At 37.9% G+C, this 21,344-nt stretch overlaps 1 protein-coding gene across 2 annotated transcripts in view; it reads left to right on the top strand.

Annotated features, from left to right (window-relative positions):
* The first annotated feature begins 3,556 nt into the window (after positions 1-3,556).
* The window catches only part of LOC307127220 (uncharacterized protein), a 31,053-nt gene continuing 13,265 nt past the window's right edge, over positions 3,557-21,344 (top strand). Inside the window, exons 1-2 of one of the 2 annotated variants that reach the window (XM_079818334.1) lie at positions 3,557-3,706; positions 6,098-6,263. In XM_079818334.1, the coding sequence (XP_079674460.1) occupies positions 6,240-6,263 (24 nt within the window). In that variant the 5' untranslated portion in view covers positions 3,557-3,706; positions 6,098-6,239. Of the gene's footprint in view, positions 3,707-6,097; positions 6,264-16,921; positions 17,004-21,344 lie in introns of those variants that run through there. The other variant, XM_079818335.1, reaches the window with a different exon arrangement.

Genomic DNA, 21,344 nt, shown 5'->3' with positions numbered 1-21,344 from the left:
GAAGCTATCCAATAAGAAATAAAGCAAACAATTCAGTCAAACGTACAAAGTCAGCACTCTAGTAGGCTATGATGGTGAAGTTAACAGGGTTTCCGCAGGGTCTTAAAAAGTCTAAAAATGTCTTACATTTGAAACACATGGATCGATGTCAGACTGGCTGCGGATTCTGTGCATGCATTTGCTACATGTCCGCACTCGCTTGAGTATACAGAAATGTGTTCTATTTCTAGGCTTATTGCCCTTTAACAATCAAATACACACATAATTATGCATATAACTATGTCTATATTAGCGGTTATGTCTTAAGTAAACAAGCTTTTAGAAAAGCTCCCTGTTTTAATTTCACCAAATGAGTTAGAGCGAATGCATACTGTCACAGTACAAGACACGCCCCCTCTGCAGCTATCAGTACCAGATCCACCCACTCGTTCCCAATCACCCGAATTCTGATCATCTGCACCTGTTATCACACATCAGTTCATAAGCTACCATCTTCCTTCATTCCCTGTCTGGCCTCGTCTACTGACACCAGATACTATCTCCACTCAACTGAGCTACTTACCTGGTCCCTATCCATCGTCTGTCTCCTGTCATCAGTTCATCCTCATCGGTTCCCATCACCCAGTCACCAGCACGCTGGCATCCGTGCTGACCAGCCAGCCTTTCAGATTCCTGTTAGAGACAAGGACTTTGTTCACCAGATAAGATTAATTAGATTAATAGCACCTAAACACTGGAACAGTCTTCCTAGCATTGTTCGGGAAGCAGACACACTCTGTCAGTTTAAAGCTAGACTAAAAACACATCTCTTTACTATGGCATACACATAAAACACTTTTTCAATTAAATGATTGTTAGGCTGTATTAAGTACTGTAGGTCAGCCGGAACCGGGAACACTTCCCATAACATCTGATGTACCCGTTACATCATCAGATGAATCGCATCTATGCTAATGTTAGTCTCTCTGTTTTATCCCGAGGTTTACTGCAGTCAGCCGGATCCGGGCCGTATCCAGATCAGATGGTGAACCTGCGTCCAACCATGACCAACTCATGACCCTGAAGTGTCTGCAGAGACCGTGTCAATTAGACTCCCCCTGAAATTGCCTCATCGACATGGCATCCTCAATAAACCCGTCTCCGTAATGACTCTGATCTTTCGAATATTGCACTTTAATAATTTTTCAATCAATATGTCATCCTTAATAAACCTGTCTCCGGCGTGTTGCCTCCAATCTTTTGAATATACCGGTCTAATATGACCCCTGACCAGTAAAGTTGCCAGAATAATAATCATACACTGTTTGTTAATTGGCCAGAGGAGAACTGACACCCTGACTGAGCCTGGCTTCTCCCAAGGTTTATTTTTTCTCCATTAGGTCGCCTGATGGAGTTTTGGTTTCCTTGCCACTATCTCCTTTTGCTTGGCTTTCTCAGTTGGGGACACAAAATGTTCAACTAAATATCCAAATAAATCTAATTAGTAAACTAAATTAACCATATAAACTATATTACTGATCTAATTACTGATCTGCCCAAACTGTCTGATGATTGAAATGAGCTAGATGACATCACGTTTTCTCCGGAGTGGCTGTACAGCCGAATAAAATTCTGTTGCATTATTTTCCTGTTTAAGACTGTGAAGCTGCTTTGAAACAATCTGCATTGTAAAAAGCCTATATAAATAAATTTGACTTGACTTGACTCACGTGCCACTGTTGGTGCTTTCGGTGGTGGACAGGGGTCAGCATGGGCACCCTGACTGGTCTGCCCCATACGCAACAAACTGAGATGAACTGTGTATTCTGACACCTTTCTATCAGAACCAGCATTAACTTCTTGAGCAATTTGAGCTCCAGTAGCTCGTCTGATTGTTCGGACCACACGGGCCAGCCTTCGCTCCCCATGTGCATCAATGAGCATTGGCCGCCCATGACCGTGTCGCCGGTTCACCACTGTTCCTTCCTTGGAGCACTTTTGATAGATATTGACCACTGCGGACCAGAAACACACCATCACAATTTGGCCCTTGTCAAACTTGCTCAAATCCTTACGCTTGCCAATTTTTCCTGCTTCTAACACATCAACTTTGAGTCAAGTCAAGTCATCTTTATTTATATAACGGTTATATGATTTATATCAAGCTAGGTTTCTTCCACTAAGACGCTGGTGAGGGGGAGCGATAGCTGTTGTTGGAGTACAGTCTCTGTCTCGCTCGCTCACTCGCTCTTGATTCCGGGAGATTTTAACTAATTTGCGGGCATCAGGGAGCCGCTATCAATTTACGGGAGACTCCCGGAACTGCCAGGAGACTTGGGATGTCTGCATCTGTGGCCCTACATTATAAAATGATATTGACAAACGTTTATTGTTTTTGATTAAACTCAATAACTCAAACTCAAAAAAATAAGTATAAACAAATAAAAAGTTCTCTGCCCCTTGAATAAATGATTTCTGCACACAAACATTTGTGTTTAGCATTTACAGAATCTCACATATTAGATGTGGCTCATACTCTTTCTTTGGTAGTTATGTTTAGCACATCATTGACCAACACGCATTTAAATATGTATTTCTTCAAGAATTCAACTGGTATGTGTTTTATTATCTGTATGTGATTGTCTACACACATCTGTGACTTGAGCATGTGATCTGGGGCCTGTACCATGATGGTAGTTTAACAAACTCAGGGTTACAGGATTAGTTTCGAGTTGACAAAACCAAACCAATCTATTCAGACTTTGTTGGTCCCATGATGCTGATCATCAGCTTTCTCTGTCAACTCGGGCTTTGATCCTGAGTTTAAGAGTTTAGCTGTGACATCAGCAGTAAACAGCCAATCACATGATGTGGATCAGTGAAACTGACATCTACTTCTCGCGAGAGAAGCAACAAAATTGATTTCTCTCTTCTGCAGATTATTACACGATTTAAAAATATTAAGAATTTAAACAAATGTACACAGGAAGAAAAAAAGAGCTGACTATGAAAGTGGACAACTTTAAGAAAAATCTTACTTAATCTTACTTGCAAGTAAAAGTTATGAAGTTAGTTTAGTTGATATATAGAGAGAATTGAACATTTAAACTCACATGTAGTAATTTGTAGCTTTATTTACTTATTTTAAAGCTTATTTGTATGACTTTATATAGGCTATTTATATTAATGTGAACTGTGTGCCTATTAATGATTGATTAACTAAAATGACACATGTGTAATTGATTAAGGGTATAATAATTACATAAATTATATCTAAGTCATTCAAAATTATTATTATAATGAATAAAAATTGTTAAAAGCCAGACACTTTAGTCTTTAAAAACTATTTGCTATGTAGTGACCGGTAGTGACCTTTAATTTGGAGTAGAAACTGGGGGAGTGACTTCATTGCATCAGAGGCGTGTCACTTTGCTCACAGCTGATTGGTCTAATTTCAGTTTGAGATCCCTTATCCAGAACATAACCTGCCCTGGAGCAGGTTAGCCGTGGAGCGTAAGTTACTATGGAGATGAACACAGCTAAAAGCCAAACCACTTTAATGGTACCTAAAACCCAGGATTGGCACAAACTAAGCTTAAACATATCTGGCTAGCCAGCTAAACTGGCTTCATGGTATTCAGCCCCAGGACTTTTATTTTGGAGTGATGTTGTGATGTCATAAGGCTGCACCACACTCCTTCAACTGTTGTGATTCTGCTGAAGAAAGGTTTGTGTTTTAAGCTTTTAAAGTGTTTAAATCAATCCAAACTGTTCAGGCAATTTTATAGTTTAACAAGAAATATTAAATGAATGTTTGATTATTGAACTTAACATTGTAATGCGTTATCTAACATTATTGAACTTTATTTATTGTGAGTAAAGCGCATTCACACATGAGTAACAGAAAAGATGTCTCATTTCTGTCTATATCGTGAATCAGTTTATCATAAACATTTACACAAAATTCACTATTATCCACAAATAATAAAACATGTATCATACACAAAGAATTGTTATCAAAGCCGTATAGCAACAAATCACTAACACAGTAACACTCCTAGAGATAATAATGGCAGAAACATAAATTATATAATTTACACATGATTACGTTTGATTAGACATTTGGCAATTTGTTTAGTTTCTATTTAAATGTTGAGTTATTTGTACTATCCCTTAATTCAGTTGGTAGAGTATTCCAATAATGAATGGCTCTATTAAGTTATGTATTTGAACTATTTTGCAATAATGGTAATTATTAGAAATATTTTGAGTGTCTGTTTGTAAAGAGATTCAATTGATTTTAAAGTGTGCTTGTGATAGTAAAACATGAGCAAAAATCATTGAGTGCATAAATAGTTTGCATAAATGCCTCTGTTGTTAAATATGGTCTTATATGCCTAAAGTTAGCCAAATTAAATTGAATAATATCGTATAAATGTAACATCTAAAAATAGATAAATGTAGCATAAATTGCCTATGATTGCCTATATATGAACCTACTATATAAATTGTGTTCTTTTATTAATTTGTAGTAGTGGTGCAACGGATCTCAGTTGATCCGTGATCCGTGCGGATCACGACCCACGGTTCGGCACGCACGTGACCCGCGGATTTATTGCGCTTTTTTTTTTTAACTTGTGGATTAATCTGAATTGTTTAGCGATCGCAGACTAAAAGACAGGTTTTCTGCCGATATTGCTTTTTAAGTTATCTCATTCCTTTAAACTCGATGCTGAGTTTCAGAGAAACGCGTGTTCACGTGAATAGGGCATGTTAATCAGTGGCTAGCGGAGAAGTAGAAGAACTTGAAAAGCCTCCCGCATCATTCAAATCGCGTGTACGGGAGCATTTTGGCTTCCTGGTAAAATATAATGATGACGGAAGAAGGGTGGTGGACAAAACTGTAACAGTATGTAGGCACTGTGGCACGAGAAAGCCGTATGAAAGTGGCGCATACATCGAGCATGGCACCTGCTGACGCCTGTTTCACAGATACTCCGTTTGCCGTGCGTATGCGGTGCGTATTTTTTCCGTACCCTTGTTAACGGATACAGCTTTCACTGCACGCGGCTTCGGTCTGTTAGTGCGTTCAGGAGCGCGTAGCCATACAGATGTGCTGATCGTTTCCGCACAGATTCTATTTTTTGATGTGCTGGCGCTGAATTAAAGTGACAGCGCATCCGCATTAAAACAAACATGTATCGATGCGAAAATCTAGTAATTCCACCACAGATGCATATAATGTAAAGTCCACTCGGTTTCAAAGTCATCACATGGCTTTTTTCCTCGAGTAAAGCAAGGAAACGGCCTTTAAGTAAACAAGGAGAAATAAGGGAGAGCACCTGTCCTTTCTTGGAGGTGGAAAAACAAAGTTCTTTATGACCTGCAGGATATCTTGTAAAAAGATTTAAAAACGAAAGAAAAGCGTAAGTTTTAATTTAAAATGTTTGTTATTTTAACATAGTCTATTGTCTGTTTTGCAATTTGCATGAGCAACGTAATATTTACATTTAAAGTAGGCACTAGGCCATATAAATATAAAGTGATGAATTCAATAAAAAGTTGTTTAAGTGTAGCGCGTTTAAACATGATATCTATAAAACAGTGTATAGGCCTACAAATTGCAATGCTGACAAGTGTGAGAGGTCTACTTTCCCTGAGAATGTTGACATCATAATCTCTTAAAAAAAAAAAAAAAGGCCCATTTTCATGTCTCAGGTTGTTTTTAGCCAAATTTGATTTATTCAGATGGTTATTTATTTTATTTTTTCTTTGTTAACACCAAAAGTGCCTTGTTAACCTTTTAAACCATATAGGTTATGTTAACACCAAAAGTTTTCATGTAATAATTGGAAAGCAAATAAAAATAGTCTCCTCCCCCTTTTATTCTTAACCCGAAAAAGGATCCGATCCGTGACTCATGATCCGTAGTCGATCCGAACCGTGAGTTTTGTGATCCGTTGCACCACTAATTTGTAGTATTTAGAGAGTTTTTTGTTGTCTAATCAGGTCATTTAAGGCTATTAACTCTCACTCTGACTGACTCTCTTACAAGTGACTGAACTACTGATTTAGTTTGGATGTGTTTTTTATTTCTGTGATTATTCTTATTTTAAAGATGGCGTTTATTAAAGAGGAGAGTGAAGACGTGAAGATTGAAGAAACATTGAAACATGAAGAAACTGAGGCATAAACAAAGATGGTGTTTATTAAAGAGGAGAGTGAAGACGGGAAGGTTGAAGAAACATTGAGAGTGAAACATGAAGAAACTGAGGAACAAACAGGTTGGTTTCATTCTCAAAGCTGAACTCAGTCATTTGATCCTTATTCAAATGTCCAGCTCTACAGAAATGAGTGATATGTTTGAAGAGTGTCCTAATTTAAAGCAGTTTTATTTGACATGGAGCGGGTCACCTCATGTGGACAGACATGTTGGACAAATACTAATGCTGCCTTCAAACTGAGAAGATCGCATATCATGAGAAGATATTAAACCCAATATCTACTCATATTAAACCCAATATCTAATATAAAGATATATTTATTGGCAATATACATACAAGTGCATTGGTAGTATCAGTTCAGCACATTCCCTTTATTCATCATAACGATTAACAGGAAAGAGATATAAACTAAGCTAAGTAAATTAAGTGCACATTAGAAAAATAATTGTCCAATCTGCTTTTGCAATTTCACTTAGTTTTTAATTTAAGTTTTTTTTCTTCATAATTTTCCATATCCAGCAAAGTAAACCATCATATGTAAGGGTGATTCTCACAAAACTGTATCTTTCCAAAAAATAATTTCTCAAATGAAAACAATCGTTGTGATTTATAATTTTGAGAAAAACAATCAGGATAATCAATGCAGCATGACTAAAATGCTCAGACATTTAGTCAACTAAAACTTGACTAAACAAAAACAGGACAAGGTTGACTAAATATGATAAAAACTAAAAAGCACACTTGGAGAATCCCAAACAACACCAAATAACCAAATTATATAAGGAATCTGTATAATTCATAAATATATGCTCCCCAAAATTCAAGAAAAAAAAAACATACAGTATGTGTACGCATCAACTGCAAATATATTTTAGACAAGTCAAGTTGAGAAATACTGAACAGGACCACATGAATATGCCAAAAAAAAAAAAAAACCTTGACCTGACTACAGTACTCAGATCCATTCAGAATTTCTTAACTCCGCAACATACACATGATGAATCAAAACATTATCCTGAATGTGTGTGGAAACATCATGAATGTATTAAAAGTGCACAGAAACATAGGTAGTATATCATCTGGTCTGTTTTTGTTTGGCTGTCTCAGCTTGCAATCACAAACCCAGTGTCCTTCCTCACTGCAACACCTGCATCTTCCCAGAGTATTTGCTCTGATATTCACTTTCTTTATGCTCACTGTCCATTGTCCTGTTGTTGTGTTGCAAAAGATCTGAGATTGACTCCCTGCATTCTTTCAGTCTTTGCTCTGCATGAATGCTCTTCCAATGCTGTCCCAGTCAGACCTGATTTTAAGGGCTTTAGAAATCTCTGGGTTTAGTCCGTTTACAAAAGCGGCATCTTCAGGGGCATTCCAGTGTCTTTGTCAAGATCCTCATTCAGACCAGAATGTTCTTCCAGTTTTTCTGAAGCATTCTCCGCAACACTTTCTTCTGTATTCTGCATGCATGAGCTAATTCTAGCTCAATTAACCTCTGTGGGTTTCAGTTCGAACAAGAACGTTCGTACAGCTTCCCATCCAGCCTCAATGTTTTCTTGAGACTCTCTTACCCTGGTTTCAACACCTTCAGTTACCCTGTTTTGGTCATTGTCCCTTAAGTTTACATTAACAATCATCACACCATCTAGTGGATGTATATGATAGATTGTTGTAAGCGTTGAAGAAATGGCCAAACCCTCCATGGTAGCTTGTGCACGTCTATTAGTGACAATTTTGTACTTAGTCATGTAAGTTGTGAGGTGGGGCCTCCATGGATCGGACTTGTTTGTTCAGCACATCCCACAGATGCTCGACTGGATTGAGATCTGGGGAATTTGGAGGCCGAGTCAACACCTCAAACGCATTGTTGTGGTCCTCAAACCATTCCTGAACCATTTTTGCTTTGTGGCGGCGTATTATCTGCTGAAAGAGCCACAGCCACCAGGGAATACCATTTCCATGAAAGAATGTACATGGTCTCAACAATGCTTAGGTAGGTGGTACGTGTCAAAGTAACATCCACATGGATGGAGGACCCAAGGTTTCCCAGCAGAACATTGCCCAAAGCATCACTGCCTCCGCCGGCTTGCCTTCTTCACAAGCGACACACATGGCCATCCACAGGATGTAAAAGAAAATGTGATTAATCAAACCAGGCCACCTTCTTCCATTGCTCTGTGGTCCAGTTCTGATGCTCACGGGCCACTGTTGGCGCTTTCGGCGGTGGACAGGGGTCAGCATGGTATCAGAACCAGCATTAACTTCTTAAGCAATATAAGCTACAGTAGCTCATCTGTTTGATCGGACCACACAGGCCAGCCTTCGCTCCCCACGTGCATTAATGAGCCTTGGCCGCCCATGACCTGTCGCCGGTTCACCACTGTTCCTTCCTTGGAGCACTTTTGATAATCCACTCACAAGGTCCTATTGTCACACTTCAGTCTGTCCTACTATCTGGCTATTTTAAGCAGAATGGATGAATATGTATGAATATCAATCCATCTAAATTGTGATGCAGCCTGGAATTATATTCACACCATGTTTGTTTGTTTTAGTTTTTTGTCAATATAAGCTTATCTTAATTCAAAGTCAGAAGAGCTTTTTTACAGAAAGGTACGGTCATTATTTGTTCTTACTGGAAATGGTTTGCACTAGAGAAAAGTGATTGTTTAATTACTGGATATTTAGGCAAGGCAAGGCGTTCTCTAGATGTTTTACCCGTCAGAGCAGATCTAAACGGGTCTTCCTCGCACCAGAGGGAGTACTCAAAAAATATTTGTCAGGTAACTGTGCATTTAAACATTACCCTTACAGACAAATCTTCCTGGACAGGAACACCAGGGCTATCGCTACTTTGTTCGACCGTCAGAGTGAATCTACACGGTCCTTCCTCTTACCACCAAGGCTATACAGATCTATCCGTCAGAGCAGATCTAAACGGATCGTCCTCGTGCTGGAGGGATTAAGATTTATCGCTCCCCCGTCTCTCAACCTCTTCCACCCAGTCAGCCTTAACAAAAAAAAAAAAAAAAAAGTATAATTAAAACTAAAAATAAAAACCGGGTTAAATTGAAACGCATAATTAAAGTGCAAGCAGTTCGGACAAAGCACAGAGCTCATTGAGTAAATGCATAAGATAAGGTGCAATCAGTCGGATGTACAGTGGCACAGCTCATTCAGTAAATGCACAGCTAAACAGATGTGTTTTTAGTCTGGATTTGAAAGTGGCTACTGTTGGAGCACATCTGATCTGTTCAGGAAGCTGGTTCCAGCTACGGCTGGGATAATAGCTAAAAGCAGACTCTCCTTGCTTTGAGTGAACCCTTGGTATTTCTAATTGACTTGATCCTGATGATCTGAGTGATCTGTTGGGTTTGTACTTAATCAGCATATCTGCAATGTATTGATGTCCTAGGTCAGTGAGTGATTTATATACAAGTAATAGTACTTTAAAATCGATCCTAAATGTAACTGGAAGACAGTGTAAAGACCTGAGGACTGGTGTGATATGGTCATATTTTCTGGTTCTGGTCAGAATCCTGGCAGCAGCGTTCTGTATGAGCTGCAGCTGTCTAATGGTCTTTTTGAGAAGGCCAGTGAGAAGACCATTACAATAATCCACCCTGCTGGTGATAAAAGCATGAACGAGTTTCTCTAAGTCTTGCCTGGAAACAAAGCATCTAATTCTTGCAATATTTTTCAGATGATAGTAAGCTGATTTAATTATTGCTTTGACATGACTACTGAAACTCAGGCCTGACTCCAAAATCACACCAAGATTCCTGACTTGATTTTTTGATTTTAGACCTTTAGCCTCAAGATATGCCATCACCTTGAGAATCTCATCTTTGTTTCCAAATGTAGTAATTTCAGTTTTGTCTTTGTTTAACTGAAGAAAGTTTTGGCACATCCAACTGTTAACTTCATCAATGCATTTACATGAGAAAGTCAATGGGGCTGTAGTAATTAGGTGATAGGGCTAAGTAGATCTGGGTGTCGTCAGCATAGCTGTGGTAAGCCATTTTGTTATTTTTCATTATTTGGCTGAGTGGCAACATATACAGGTTGAATAGGAGTGGTGCAAGAATTGACCCTTGTGGGATTCCACATGTCATGGATGTCCACTCAGACTTATGGTCACCTATACTCACATAATAACCTCTCCCTTCTAAGTATAACCTGAACCATTTGAGGACCATTCCAGAAAGCCCAACCCAATTTTCTAGCCTGTCAAGAAGTATGTTGTGGTCAACAGTGTCGAATGCAGCACTGAGGTCGAGTAGTACCAGAATTGATGTTTTGCCTGTATCTGTATTGAGGCGAATATAATTTATTATCTTTATGAGCGCTGTCTCTGTGCTGTGATGCGGTCGGAAACCAGATTGAAAATTGTCAAAGTATCCGTTTGAGCTCAAGAATTTGTTCAGCTGACTGAAAACAACTTTTTCAATGATCTTGCCTATGAAGGGGAGATTTGAGATTGGTCTGTAGTTGCTCAATATGGAGTTATCCAGATTTATCTTTTTCAGGAGAGGCTTAACTACTGTGGTTTTAAGGGAGTTTGGAAAAGTCCCAGAACGAAGTGAGGCGTTTACCACTTCTAGGAGATCTGCTTCTAAACAGTTAAACACACTTTTGAAAAAAGAAGTGGGGAGTGTGTCAAGGGCGCAGGTTGATGTTTTAAGGTGCTGTACCGTTTCTTCTAAAATTTTACCCTCAATTGCTTCGAAATCAGTCATAGTAACTTTCTGAGGTTGTGGTCTGATCTTACTCACCCCAGAGCAACTCAAGGATGTGCTGATCGCATTTCTGATATTATTGATTTTCTTGGAGAAGAAGAAGGCAAACTCACTACATTTGCTGTCTGAGAGCATTTAATTGGGAATGTGACTCTGAGGGTTTGTTAGTCTCTCTACAGTAGCAAAAAGAGTGCGCGTGTTTATGTTTCTGTTTATAATATTTGAAAAGAAGGCCTGTCTAGCTTTGCCTAGTTCCACATTGAAAGCACGAAGACTGTCTTTATAGATGTTGTAATGGACTACAAGTTTTGTCTTTTGCCACATGCGTTCAGATTTCCTGCATTGTCTTTTCATTAATTGCCTGCTGTTGAGTTTCTTTAAGGTGCTTTTTGTTTGCCACTCTTTTTTCTGACTTTCACAGAAAAAATAAATTGTAATACATTTTGAAATAAGTTAATATCTTTTCAATTCTTTTTCTTGAATTAGAAATTTGCTTTTTTGCAGTAAGAAGCTGACCATCTATTGAATGGAAAGGCCCACTGCATCTGCTAGACTACAAGGTAGTGGAGGGGTCTGCAGTTAAAAGCATGTTGTACTCCTGTAATTTAGAGGGTGTGCCGCACACTATTGAGAATATTGAGTTTAAGCTTGACTTTACAAAATTAAATCGCAATTGCAATATCTGTCAGAAAAATCGCAATTAGATATTTTCCCCAAATCGCACAGCCCTATATTCTAAACCATTTCAATAACACCTGTGGCAGTGCCCTGAAAACATAGTATTCAAACACCGTTTGCTTGGTTGCATGGAGGGCAAGATCTGTGGCCCACACTGCATGAAAAGTGGGATTTTCGACCCCATAAACGCCTGTATACTCCTGGAAATCTCCCTAATTTTCGGCAGTTTTCGACAATTTAGAGGCAGCGAACGTCGCGTTCGTCTGTGCCACAAATTGTCGTAAACGAACCATGACGTAGGTGGAGCCCCCCCCCCCCCCCCCCCCCCCGCTGAGAGACCGCGCGGAGGTGCGACGCCTCTAATTTGCATATGAATAGCAGCGAAACCAGAGAGTCAACGGCCAGACTTGAATTTACTCACTCACTATTGGCTGAAGCCACTACATTTAAAAAAGAAAAATCCCTCGTGATTGGTTGGCAGATCACTGCAAACCAATCATTATTGGTCCCCCTGGCTCATTATAAATGTAAACCCCAATAATAATAATAATAAATATATAATTTATGTTGTAATAATTTGTTTCATATTAATGTTATTGTGCTATGAAGTATTCATACCATCAAGGAATATATGGGAAAATTATACGGACCGTGCCGTTTATTCAAACAAGGGGCTTCATTTATAAGCATACAGCTGTTCATTCAAAGAAAGGGCTTCATTTATAAAACACAGCGGTTTACTCAAAGAAAGAGCTTTATTGTTAAACACACAACTATGTACAGTGCAGCAGTAATGTCTCGTAATGTAAAGTTCGTCGAGCTCCAGGCTGCGAGAGCGCGGTGGCCGCACAATCCATCCAGACACCCCGTCAACAAAGCCGTCTTCCTCGTCAAACATGAGTTCAATGGCCGCGGACTTCCAAACGTCCACCTCATCCTCAGCCAGCACACTCTTGCTTCCAGCAACTGTAATACAATCCATAAAGACAATAAGCAACCTGAAAAATACTCACATTGACAAAAAACGGATCTAATATAATAAATCTTACCCTTTTTCTTCTTGATCGACTCCGAGCTAAACTTCGCAGTTTCAGGTTGTTTGTATCTGAAGCTCCGGCGTGTCGATTCATAATACGTCTTACAGGCAGCTGGAAAACAATTACATGAGACTGGTATTAATAAAAACAGTCACGGTAAAATTAAACAAGGAATGAGAAACACATTAGAAGTTACTTACACACAATTTCGTCGTTATCAGCGGTTAAATCTGGACTCGCGGAAATCTCTCCAAGCAGATAAGAGCTCAGGGCTTCGTTATGAGGCGAGGATAGTCTGTGTAAACAAAATGTGCAGTTTTAAGCTCGGATCTATTAACGCATCCATTTCCTTATACAGCTGAATAAAAGCATATTCTTTAAATCGTAACGTTACATTACCCATGCTGTGGTTCATAGCGGCTGCAGTTTGCCTCAGAGTTATGAAGACGAAGACAGCCTCCTGAAAATGAGTCCAAAAAGTTTGTCGCGTCCATGCAGAGATTGAGTTGAAGACGGTGTCCTGTCATTGTTGATCACGAAAAAGGAAAGCAGCAAAAAACATAAAAAAAATAGTTTAAAGCTCGTCTTCTACGCGTCATGGCCATGACCTCGACCTCGCACCTCATTGGACTAGGGCTCTGATATGGAACGCGCCCGGGGCCAAATCTCTTTATACGAAACGCGTGACTTATGATCGTTTCAACCTTCAACACGCCCTGTTTTCCGCTTCACGCACAGTTTTAACATGTTAAGAAGACACATTTGAACGTGTTTCTTAACGCGCACATTCTGTACATGTCGAAGCGTAATATTTTTTTTTTTAAAGCAGACTTACCTTTAGATGTAGCCTAGGCTACATACATATTAATATAAGATATTAATTAATTGCTTAACTGACTACTGTGCTAGAGTAAAGTAGCCTAATGTTACAATGTATATTAAGTAAATGCTTAATATTATACAATTATTATAATTTATCTATATGGGTTATTGTTTGTTTTTTAAAGTTAGGCTATATATAATTTCTAAAAGTATAGGCTAATTTACACAGCACATATTTATAACTGAAAACACACACAACTTTATTCACTTTCACATAATAATGTTTTTGTAATTTGGTGTTTAGTTTGTTGTATAGTTTGTTTATACTGTTCTGTCTCTGTTTTGTTTCCAGGAACATCTGATGAGTGCTATAATAAAATGACTTCATTATATTTAAAATATGTTTTGATATTCATTTTATTTATATTATTGATATTTTATTTACCCATAAACGTGTCTTTAGGAAGCCATAAGTTATAGAGACAAGAATAACTTTTGCCATTTAAATGCCACATTCATTTACTGAGGACCCATACAGCCAATGATCATGTGTGAAAACACTTATACATAAATTGATCACTTAGAAATCAAAACTAAGGTTTGAGAAAGAAAGAATATGCATACAACAAAATATATTGTTTCATAGCAGCTTCAGTAACAAGTTCAAAACAAATTCTGCTGTAAACCGGCTCTAACAAGCCAATATAGTGTCAATATTCAGCTCAAGTGACTTCAGTGTTGATTCAGTTCAGTTGATTTCAGTTCAACTGTAAATTCCATGTTAATCTTGAGTACCTATAGAGTAGTGTTGCATCCGTCATATCTCTGTAGAGTCTTTAGTTTGATCATATTTATAACGCTGTACCGATTCTTTTCGAAAACACCCGAGCTCATGCAGGCGTGCAGAGCTAAAGAGTCACGGACACACACACACACACACACACACACACACACACACACACACACACACACACACACACACACACACACACACACACACACACACACACACACACACTACATCATGACATTATCCCTGGATAACTTTCGATTCACTATAAATGCCACCCAGTTGTGCATTGTGTAGTTAGATATATGCAAAAACAACATTTTTGGAAATAGTTAAAATAGTTTTGCACAAAGTGTTGCTTTTGCAAGCGATGTCTGATGTTTTGTGTGTTTTGTGTGTAGAGTTACAAGAAATGGAGCCATATTTTCAGAAATTGTGTGTAAGCAATTAGATAAAACTGTAAATGAATCCAGTTTATTTTAGTTCAGGACTCATAGTCCAGGTGTTAGTAATCTGTGCTTAATCTTTGTTCCAGGCAACAATTTTTTAACTCACGATTAACTAGATTAAGGCCTACTCTTGGCATAATTTAAACCAGGAAACCACCTATTGAAAATCTGCATTGATAATTCATAAAATGTGGTGTGAGCTCAATTTAAATGACAATTACAGAAAAACACAATCTGACTTAACTATAAACACACAAACTTGTACTTTTCACATTTATGATTAATAGCCATTTAAAAAATCATTCACAGTGCAGGGTGGAAAAATTAATGTTGGTATGTAAACTGTATGCTTTACTTGATTTATTTGTGTGCTTTGGTTCATTGTCTTGTTGCATCACATAACCTCTCTAAAGGTTGAAGACATGAACTGCTGTCCTGTATTTTTTTATTTTTTTTACATAACATTGGTTATCGCTAATGACATACAGAGTAATTAATCTACACTGTGAGCCCGGACAAGTTGAATCTACTTAAAAAATTGGAGCAAACTGGTTGCCCTAAAAATTTAGTAATGTGTACTTAAACGAGTACATTTTACTTAAATTTAAGATAACATTTTAACTTAAACTTTAAACTTGTTTTAGTCAAAAAAATTCAGAACCTATAAAACTCCCCCTGCTGCTACTCTGATTTGCATTTGTGTAGCTCACAGCATCTTCATTTACATGATAAAGCCTCCCCTAGAATTAAGGGGAGGGGGGGTCATGGGGGGACAACTGCCAAGCAAGGCCCACGTCAATTTACCACAATTTACGGCAGTTTTCGGTGTTGCCTGCAAATTGCCGTGCACAGTCGTAAACCTGAAGTTTCACGGCAATCTACAGTGCCACATACTGACGAAAATCCCACTTTTCATGCAGTGCCAGCAGAGTTCTTGAATCGCATCAGGTCCGAATCCCTCGTCATTATCATGTTCTCTTAGCAGGTCAGCCTGATGTGACTTGAGCAGCCATGTTGTACAGGGACACACCAGCCTGACCTGCTTCTGCATACACTTTACCCACAATGCTAGTCAATCTCCACTGCTTAGTGGGCAAGCTAGGTTTCCTCCACTACGACTCTGGTGAGGGGGAGAGATGGCCCGCAAGCATCTAGCCCACCCTTGGCATCACCCCACACCAACCCTGCTTGTGCATACCAACAACTATAGAATATGATTATGACATTTGTGTATGAACACGAGTGGAGTATGTATTCCTCAGTTTGGAGATGGGGAAAGATCGGGAGATGGTGGCAAGGAGATGCTCTCACGTTGATGTGAGGAAGTGATCATCCAGTGTAGAGCGCATGACCGCTTGCCTTTCATCGGGCTAATCCTGATTTAAATTGGCCATCGCATGAGGAACGACCTCCACCTTTTTAAAAAGAGTTGGCATGGTGTCACACATTTCTTATAACTCAACCCTGCCAGTGTTCAGACTAACTCTATTGATTCCACAGACACAATTTATGGACTGGGTGACGTGCTACACTACATCACGACATCCATACGTTCAGCCAATCAGATTGGCATGTGTGGACACATGATTCAGACCCCGGCTCACATGGAAGTGTTGCCATGACGCAGCGTCAAGTTATATTAATGATAACATTAAAATTATATGTAAAGTGGTCTTTATTACAATACACTCAAAACAAAGGCTATGGGTTAAAAATATTTACATATTGCTAAATTATGAGATTAATTCAGATTACTGATGTTGATTAAAAAATAATATCCAGTTTACACCCACACTCATCTACTATAAGGAAAATAAATCAGAGGACACAAACACAATTAATTTAGCACTATTGATTACATTACAAAGTGTTACCTATTGATTGTTGAATATTTGTTTGAGTCTGTGGCCCTATATAATAAAAATTATATTGACAAAAGTTTATTGTTTTTGATTAAACTCTTTTAAAAACAAATAAAATGTTCTGGGTCCCTTGTATAAATGATTTCTGCACACAAACATTTGTGTTTAGCATTTACAAAATCTCACATATTAGATGTGGTTCAAACTCTTTCTTTGGTAGTTATTTTTAGCACATAATTGACCAACACACATTTAAATATGTATTTCTTCAAGAATTCAACTGCTATGTGTTTTATTATTTGTATGTGAATGTCTACACACATCTGCGACTTGAGCATGTGATCAGGACTTTTATTTTGTAGTGGTGTTGTGACGTCATAAAGCTGCGTCACACTCCTGCATCTATTGTGATTCTGCTGAAGAAAGGTTTGTGTTTTAAGCTTTTAAAGTGTTTAAATCAATGCAAACTGTTCAGGCAATTTTATAGTTTTAACAAGAACTGTTAAATGAATGTTTGATTATTGAACTTAACATTGTAATGTTTTATCTAACATTAATGAACTTTATTTATTGTTAGTAAAGCGCATAGACGCCCGTAACAGAAAAGATGCGTGTCATTTCTGTCTATATAATGTGAATCAGTTTATCATAAACATGAACTTAGTCACGGCAAATAGAGATAAGAGAAACTGAGCTTTTGTCGACTCACTCGAATCACCTCAAACACTGAAGACTCCTGCTGGTCAAACAGTGTTTTCTTTTCTTTCTTTATTTCTTAATAAGGACAGTGCTCATTAATCATCAGTCAGATACTGTAAATAAGCCAGTTTTCCCCACCGGCTAATTTTCATTTGTTTCTCCTTGCCAGAGTAAATTATCACATGTAAATACAATACATGCGATAAAAAATGCACTATTATCCACAAATAATAAAACATTTATCATACACAAAGAATTGGTATCAAAGCAGTATAGTACCAAATCACTAACAGTAGCACTAGTACAAGTTTGATTAGCTTTTGCCATTTCTTTAGTTTCGGCTATAACTGAAAAGACTGATCGCCCAAATGTTGTTCATCTAAACTGTTCAACACAGTCTCCTCTAGTGATTGCTCTCGTTGTTCTGCCATTATTTTCTCTCTGCATTATAAACTGGCATAAAGGGGGATGTGCACACCCATTTAAAATCAAGCAAGCATCAACAAAATGTTTAGTACTATCAAAACTCAATAAGTTATATATTTGTATACTATACTGCAATGTAATTATTAGAAATATTTTGAGTGTCTGTTTATAAAGAGATTCAATTGATTTTAAAGTTGTTGTGGTTGCTTGTGACCCGCTAGTAAAGCATGAGCAAAAATCGAGTGCATAAATATTTTTGTTGCCTCTGTTGTAAAATATGGTCTTATATTTCAATTCAATTCAAATTTATTTGTATAGCGCTTTTCACAATACACATTGTTTCAAAGCAGCTTTACAGAAAGTGCATTTCATAAATGTACATTAAAAAATGTTAGAAAGCGAATGTTAAAGAAAAATGTTAGAAAAAGTTAATCAATCATGTATTAATTTAGGCCATAACAACGTTGGCGTTGAGTCGTCTCTTCACAGGCGTCGAGTCGTCTCTTCACAGGTGTTGGGGCATCTGAAGTCTCCATGAGAGGCTGGATACAAACTGGAGCTATTTACCTCGGGACTAGTGACAGAAAAGCAGATGGGAAATAATTAGCATAGCTGCTGTTCAGAATATTAATGCTTTTGATCCGATTTAACTGTAGTATTAAAGGTAATTATAATGTGAATGCTTGGCTAAAGAGATGCATCTTTAATCTAGTTTTAAACTGGGACAGCGAGTCTGAACCTCGAACAATATCAGGAAGACTATTCCAGAGTTTAGGAGCTAAATGTGAAAAAGCCCTCCCTCCTTTAGTGGACTTAGATATCCTAGGAATGACCAGAAGCCTCGAGTTTAGTGATCTTAAAGAGCGCGATGGATTGTAGGGCGATAGAAAATCCGTTAAATACACTGGAGCTAAACCATTTAGGGCTTTATAGGTCAGTAGCAATACTTTGTAATTGATACGGAACTTAATAGGTTAACCAGTGTAGAGATGATAAAATTGGTGTTATATGATCATATTTTCTTGACCTAGTAAGAACTCTAGCAGCTGCGTTTTGGACTAACTGTAGCTTGTTTATTGAGGATGCAGGACAACCAGCTAATAAAGCATTACAGTAATCTAGTCTCGAGGTCATGAATGCATGAACTAACTTTTCTGCATCAGAAATAGATAGCATGTTACGTAGCTTAGCAATGTTTCTAAGGTGGAAAAATGCTGTTCTTGTAACATATGAAATATGATTTTCGAAAGACAAGTTGCGGTCTAATATAACACCCAGGTCTTTTACTGTAGTGGATAAAGTGACAGGACATCCTTCCAAGTTAAAGTTGTATTGTGAGAGGTTTTGTGGGCAGTTTTTTGGACCAATAAGTAACACCTCCGTTTTATCTGAATTTAATAGCAGAAAATTACACGTCATCCAGTATTTAATATCTTCAACACACGCTGTCAGTTTAGATAATTTAGCGTTTTCATCTGGTTGTGATGAAATATATAATTGAGTGTCATCAGCATAACAGTGGAAACTAATTCCATGTTTTCTTATAATATTACCAAGTGGCAGCATATATATTAAGAATAGCAGAGGGCCTAACACGGATCCTTGTGGCACCCCATAGTCTACTGACGTTATCTTTGATTTTTCCCCATTTAGACAGACAAAATGGTAGCGTTCTGATAAGTACGATCTAAACCAGTTTAATGCCTTCCCTGAACACCAGTGTAATTTTGAAGTCGATCTAAGAGTATTTTATGATCTATAGTATCGAACGCAGCACTAAGATCGAGTAGAACTAGTATTGAGATACAGCCTTGGTCAGAAGCTAGAAGTAAATCATTTGTGATTTTAACGAGCGCAGTTTCTGTGCTATGATGCGGCCTGAATCCTGATTGAAATTTTTCATAGATATCATTTTCTTGCAAGAAAGAGCACAATTGAGCGGACACAACTTTTTCTAGTATTTTAGACATAAATGGAAGATTTGAAATTGGTCTGTAATTTGATAGGTTATTATGATCTAATTGTGGCTTCTTAATGAGAGGTTTTATGACTGCCAACTTGAATATTCTTGGAACATGAGCTAAAGATAAAGACGAGTTAATAATATTGAGAAGAGGCTCTTCCACTACAGGTAACAACTCTTTGAGTAGTTTAGTGGGTATTGGATCTAATAAACATGTTGTTGGTTTAGATGCAATGATAAGTTTATTTAGCTCTTCCTGTCCTATAGTTGTAAAGCGGTGTAGTAGTTCTTGAGGGGCGATAATTGAGGTTGAATCATAAGACATCATTAAAGATTGTACATTTACAATTTTGTTTCTGATGCTTTCTATTTTCTCAGTGAAGATATCCATAAAATCATTACTACTAAACTGTAACGGAATATTTTGCTCAGGCGATGCTTGTTTATTTGTTAGTCTAGCCACGGTGTTAAATAAAAACCTTGGATTATTTTGGTTATTTTCTATTAGTTTGCGGAGATGCTCAGCCCTGGCTGCTTTTAGGGCCTTTTTATAACGTGACATATTATCTTTCCACGCAATTCTAAAGACCTCTTAATTAGTTTGTTTCCATTTACGCTCTATTACGAGTTTCTCTCTTGATAACATGTGTAGCACTGTTGTACCATGGTGCTTTAGTTTTCTCTCTAACCTTTTTTTAATCTAATTGGTGCAACAATTTTTTAATGTACTAGAGAAAATGGTGCTCATACTGCTAGTCATTTCCTCTAGTTCATCTGTTTGTTTGGGTTCACTGAGCAGCTGAGACAGATCAGGTAAGCTATTTGAGAATCTATCTATAGTGGCTGGAAGGATTGTTCTGCCTGGTCGATAACGTGGCGCAACATGACAGATTTCAGCAGTACGCAGTATGCAAGTTACCATGTAATGGTCAGTGACATCATCACTTTGCGGTATAATATCTATATCGGTTGGGTTGGTTCGGTTCCATGCGATATAATTAAATCTAGTTTGTGATTAAGACGATGAGTGGGACCAGTGACGTTTTGCTTGACCCCAAAGGAGTTTAATAGATCTGTAAACGCAGCCCCTAACGCATCATTTGTGTTATCTACGTGTATGTTAAAATCTCCAACAATTAATGCTTTATCGACGTTGACCAATAGATCTGAGAGAAAGTCTGCAAACTCTTTTAGGAAATCAGCATAGGGCCCTGGAGGTCTATATACAGTAGCCAAGGCTAGAGATAATACGGATTTCTTTCTTACATCTAAGAGCGTAACATTTAGCACTAGTACTTCAAACGAATTAAACCTGTGACCTGTTTTCTGAGTAACATTAAGAATATCTCTATAGATTGTTGCAACACCGCCGCCACGACCAATCAGACGGGGCTCATGCTTAACAGTATCCTGGTGGAGTAGACTCATTAAGACCGAAATAATCATTTGGCTTAAGCCAGGTTTCAGTAAGGCAAAGTACATCGAAACTATTATCTGTGACCATTTCATTTACAATAACCGCCTTAGGTGTGAGCGATCTAATGCCTAAATTTAATAATATTAAATGTTTAAAACAAACACAAACAAGTAATGCCAACTGCTAATGTTCTAGTGGAAGTGTAATCTATTAAATGTCATCTACAAATAATAGACTAGGTAAACCCGGTGTGATCTGTCGG

This window comes from Gobio gobio (genome assembly GCF_949357685.1).
Source record: "Gobio gobio genome assembly, chromosome: 5".
In the NCBI taxonomy this organism is placed as follows: Eukaryota; Metazoa; Chordata; class Actinopteri; order Cypriniformes; family Gobionidae; genus Gobio; species Gobio gobio.
This window is presented reverse-complemented; position numbering and strand designations above follow the sequence as displayed.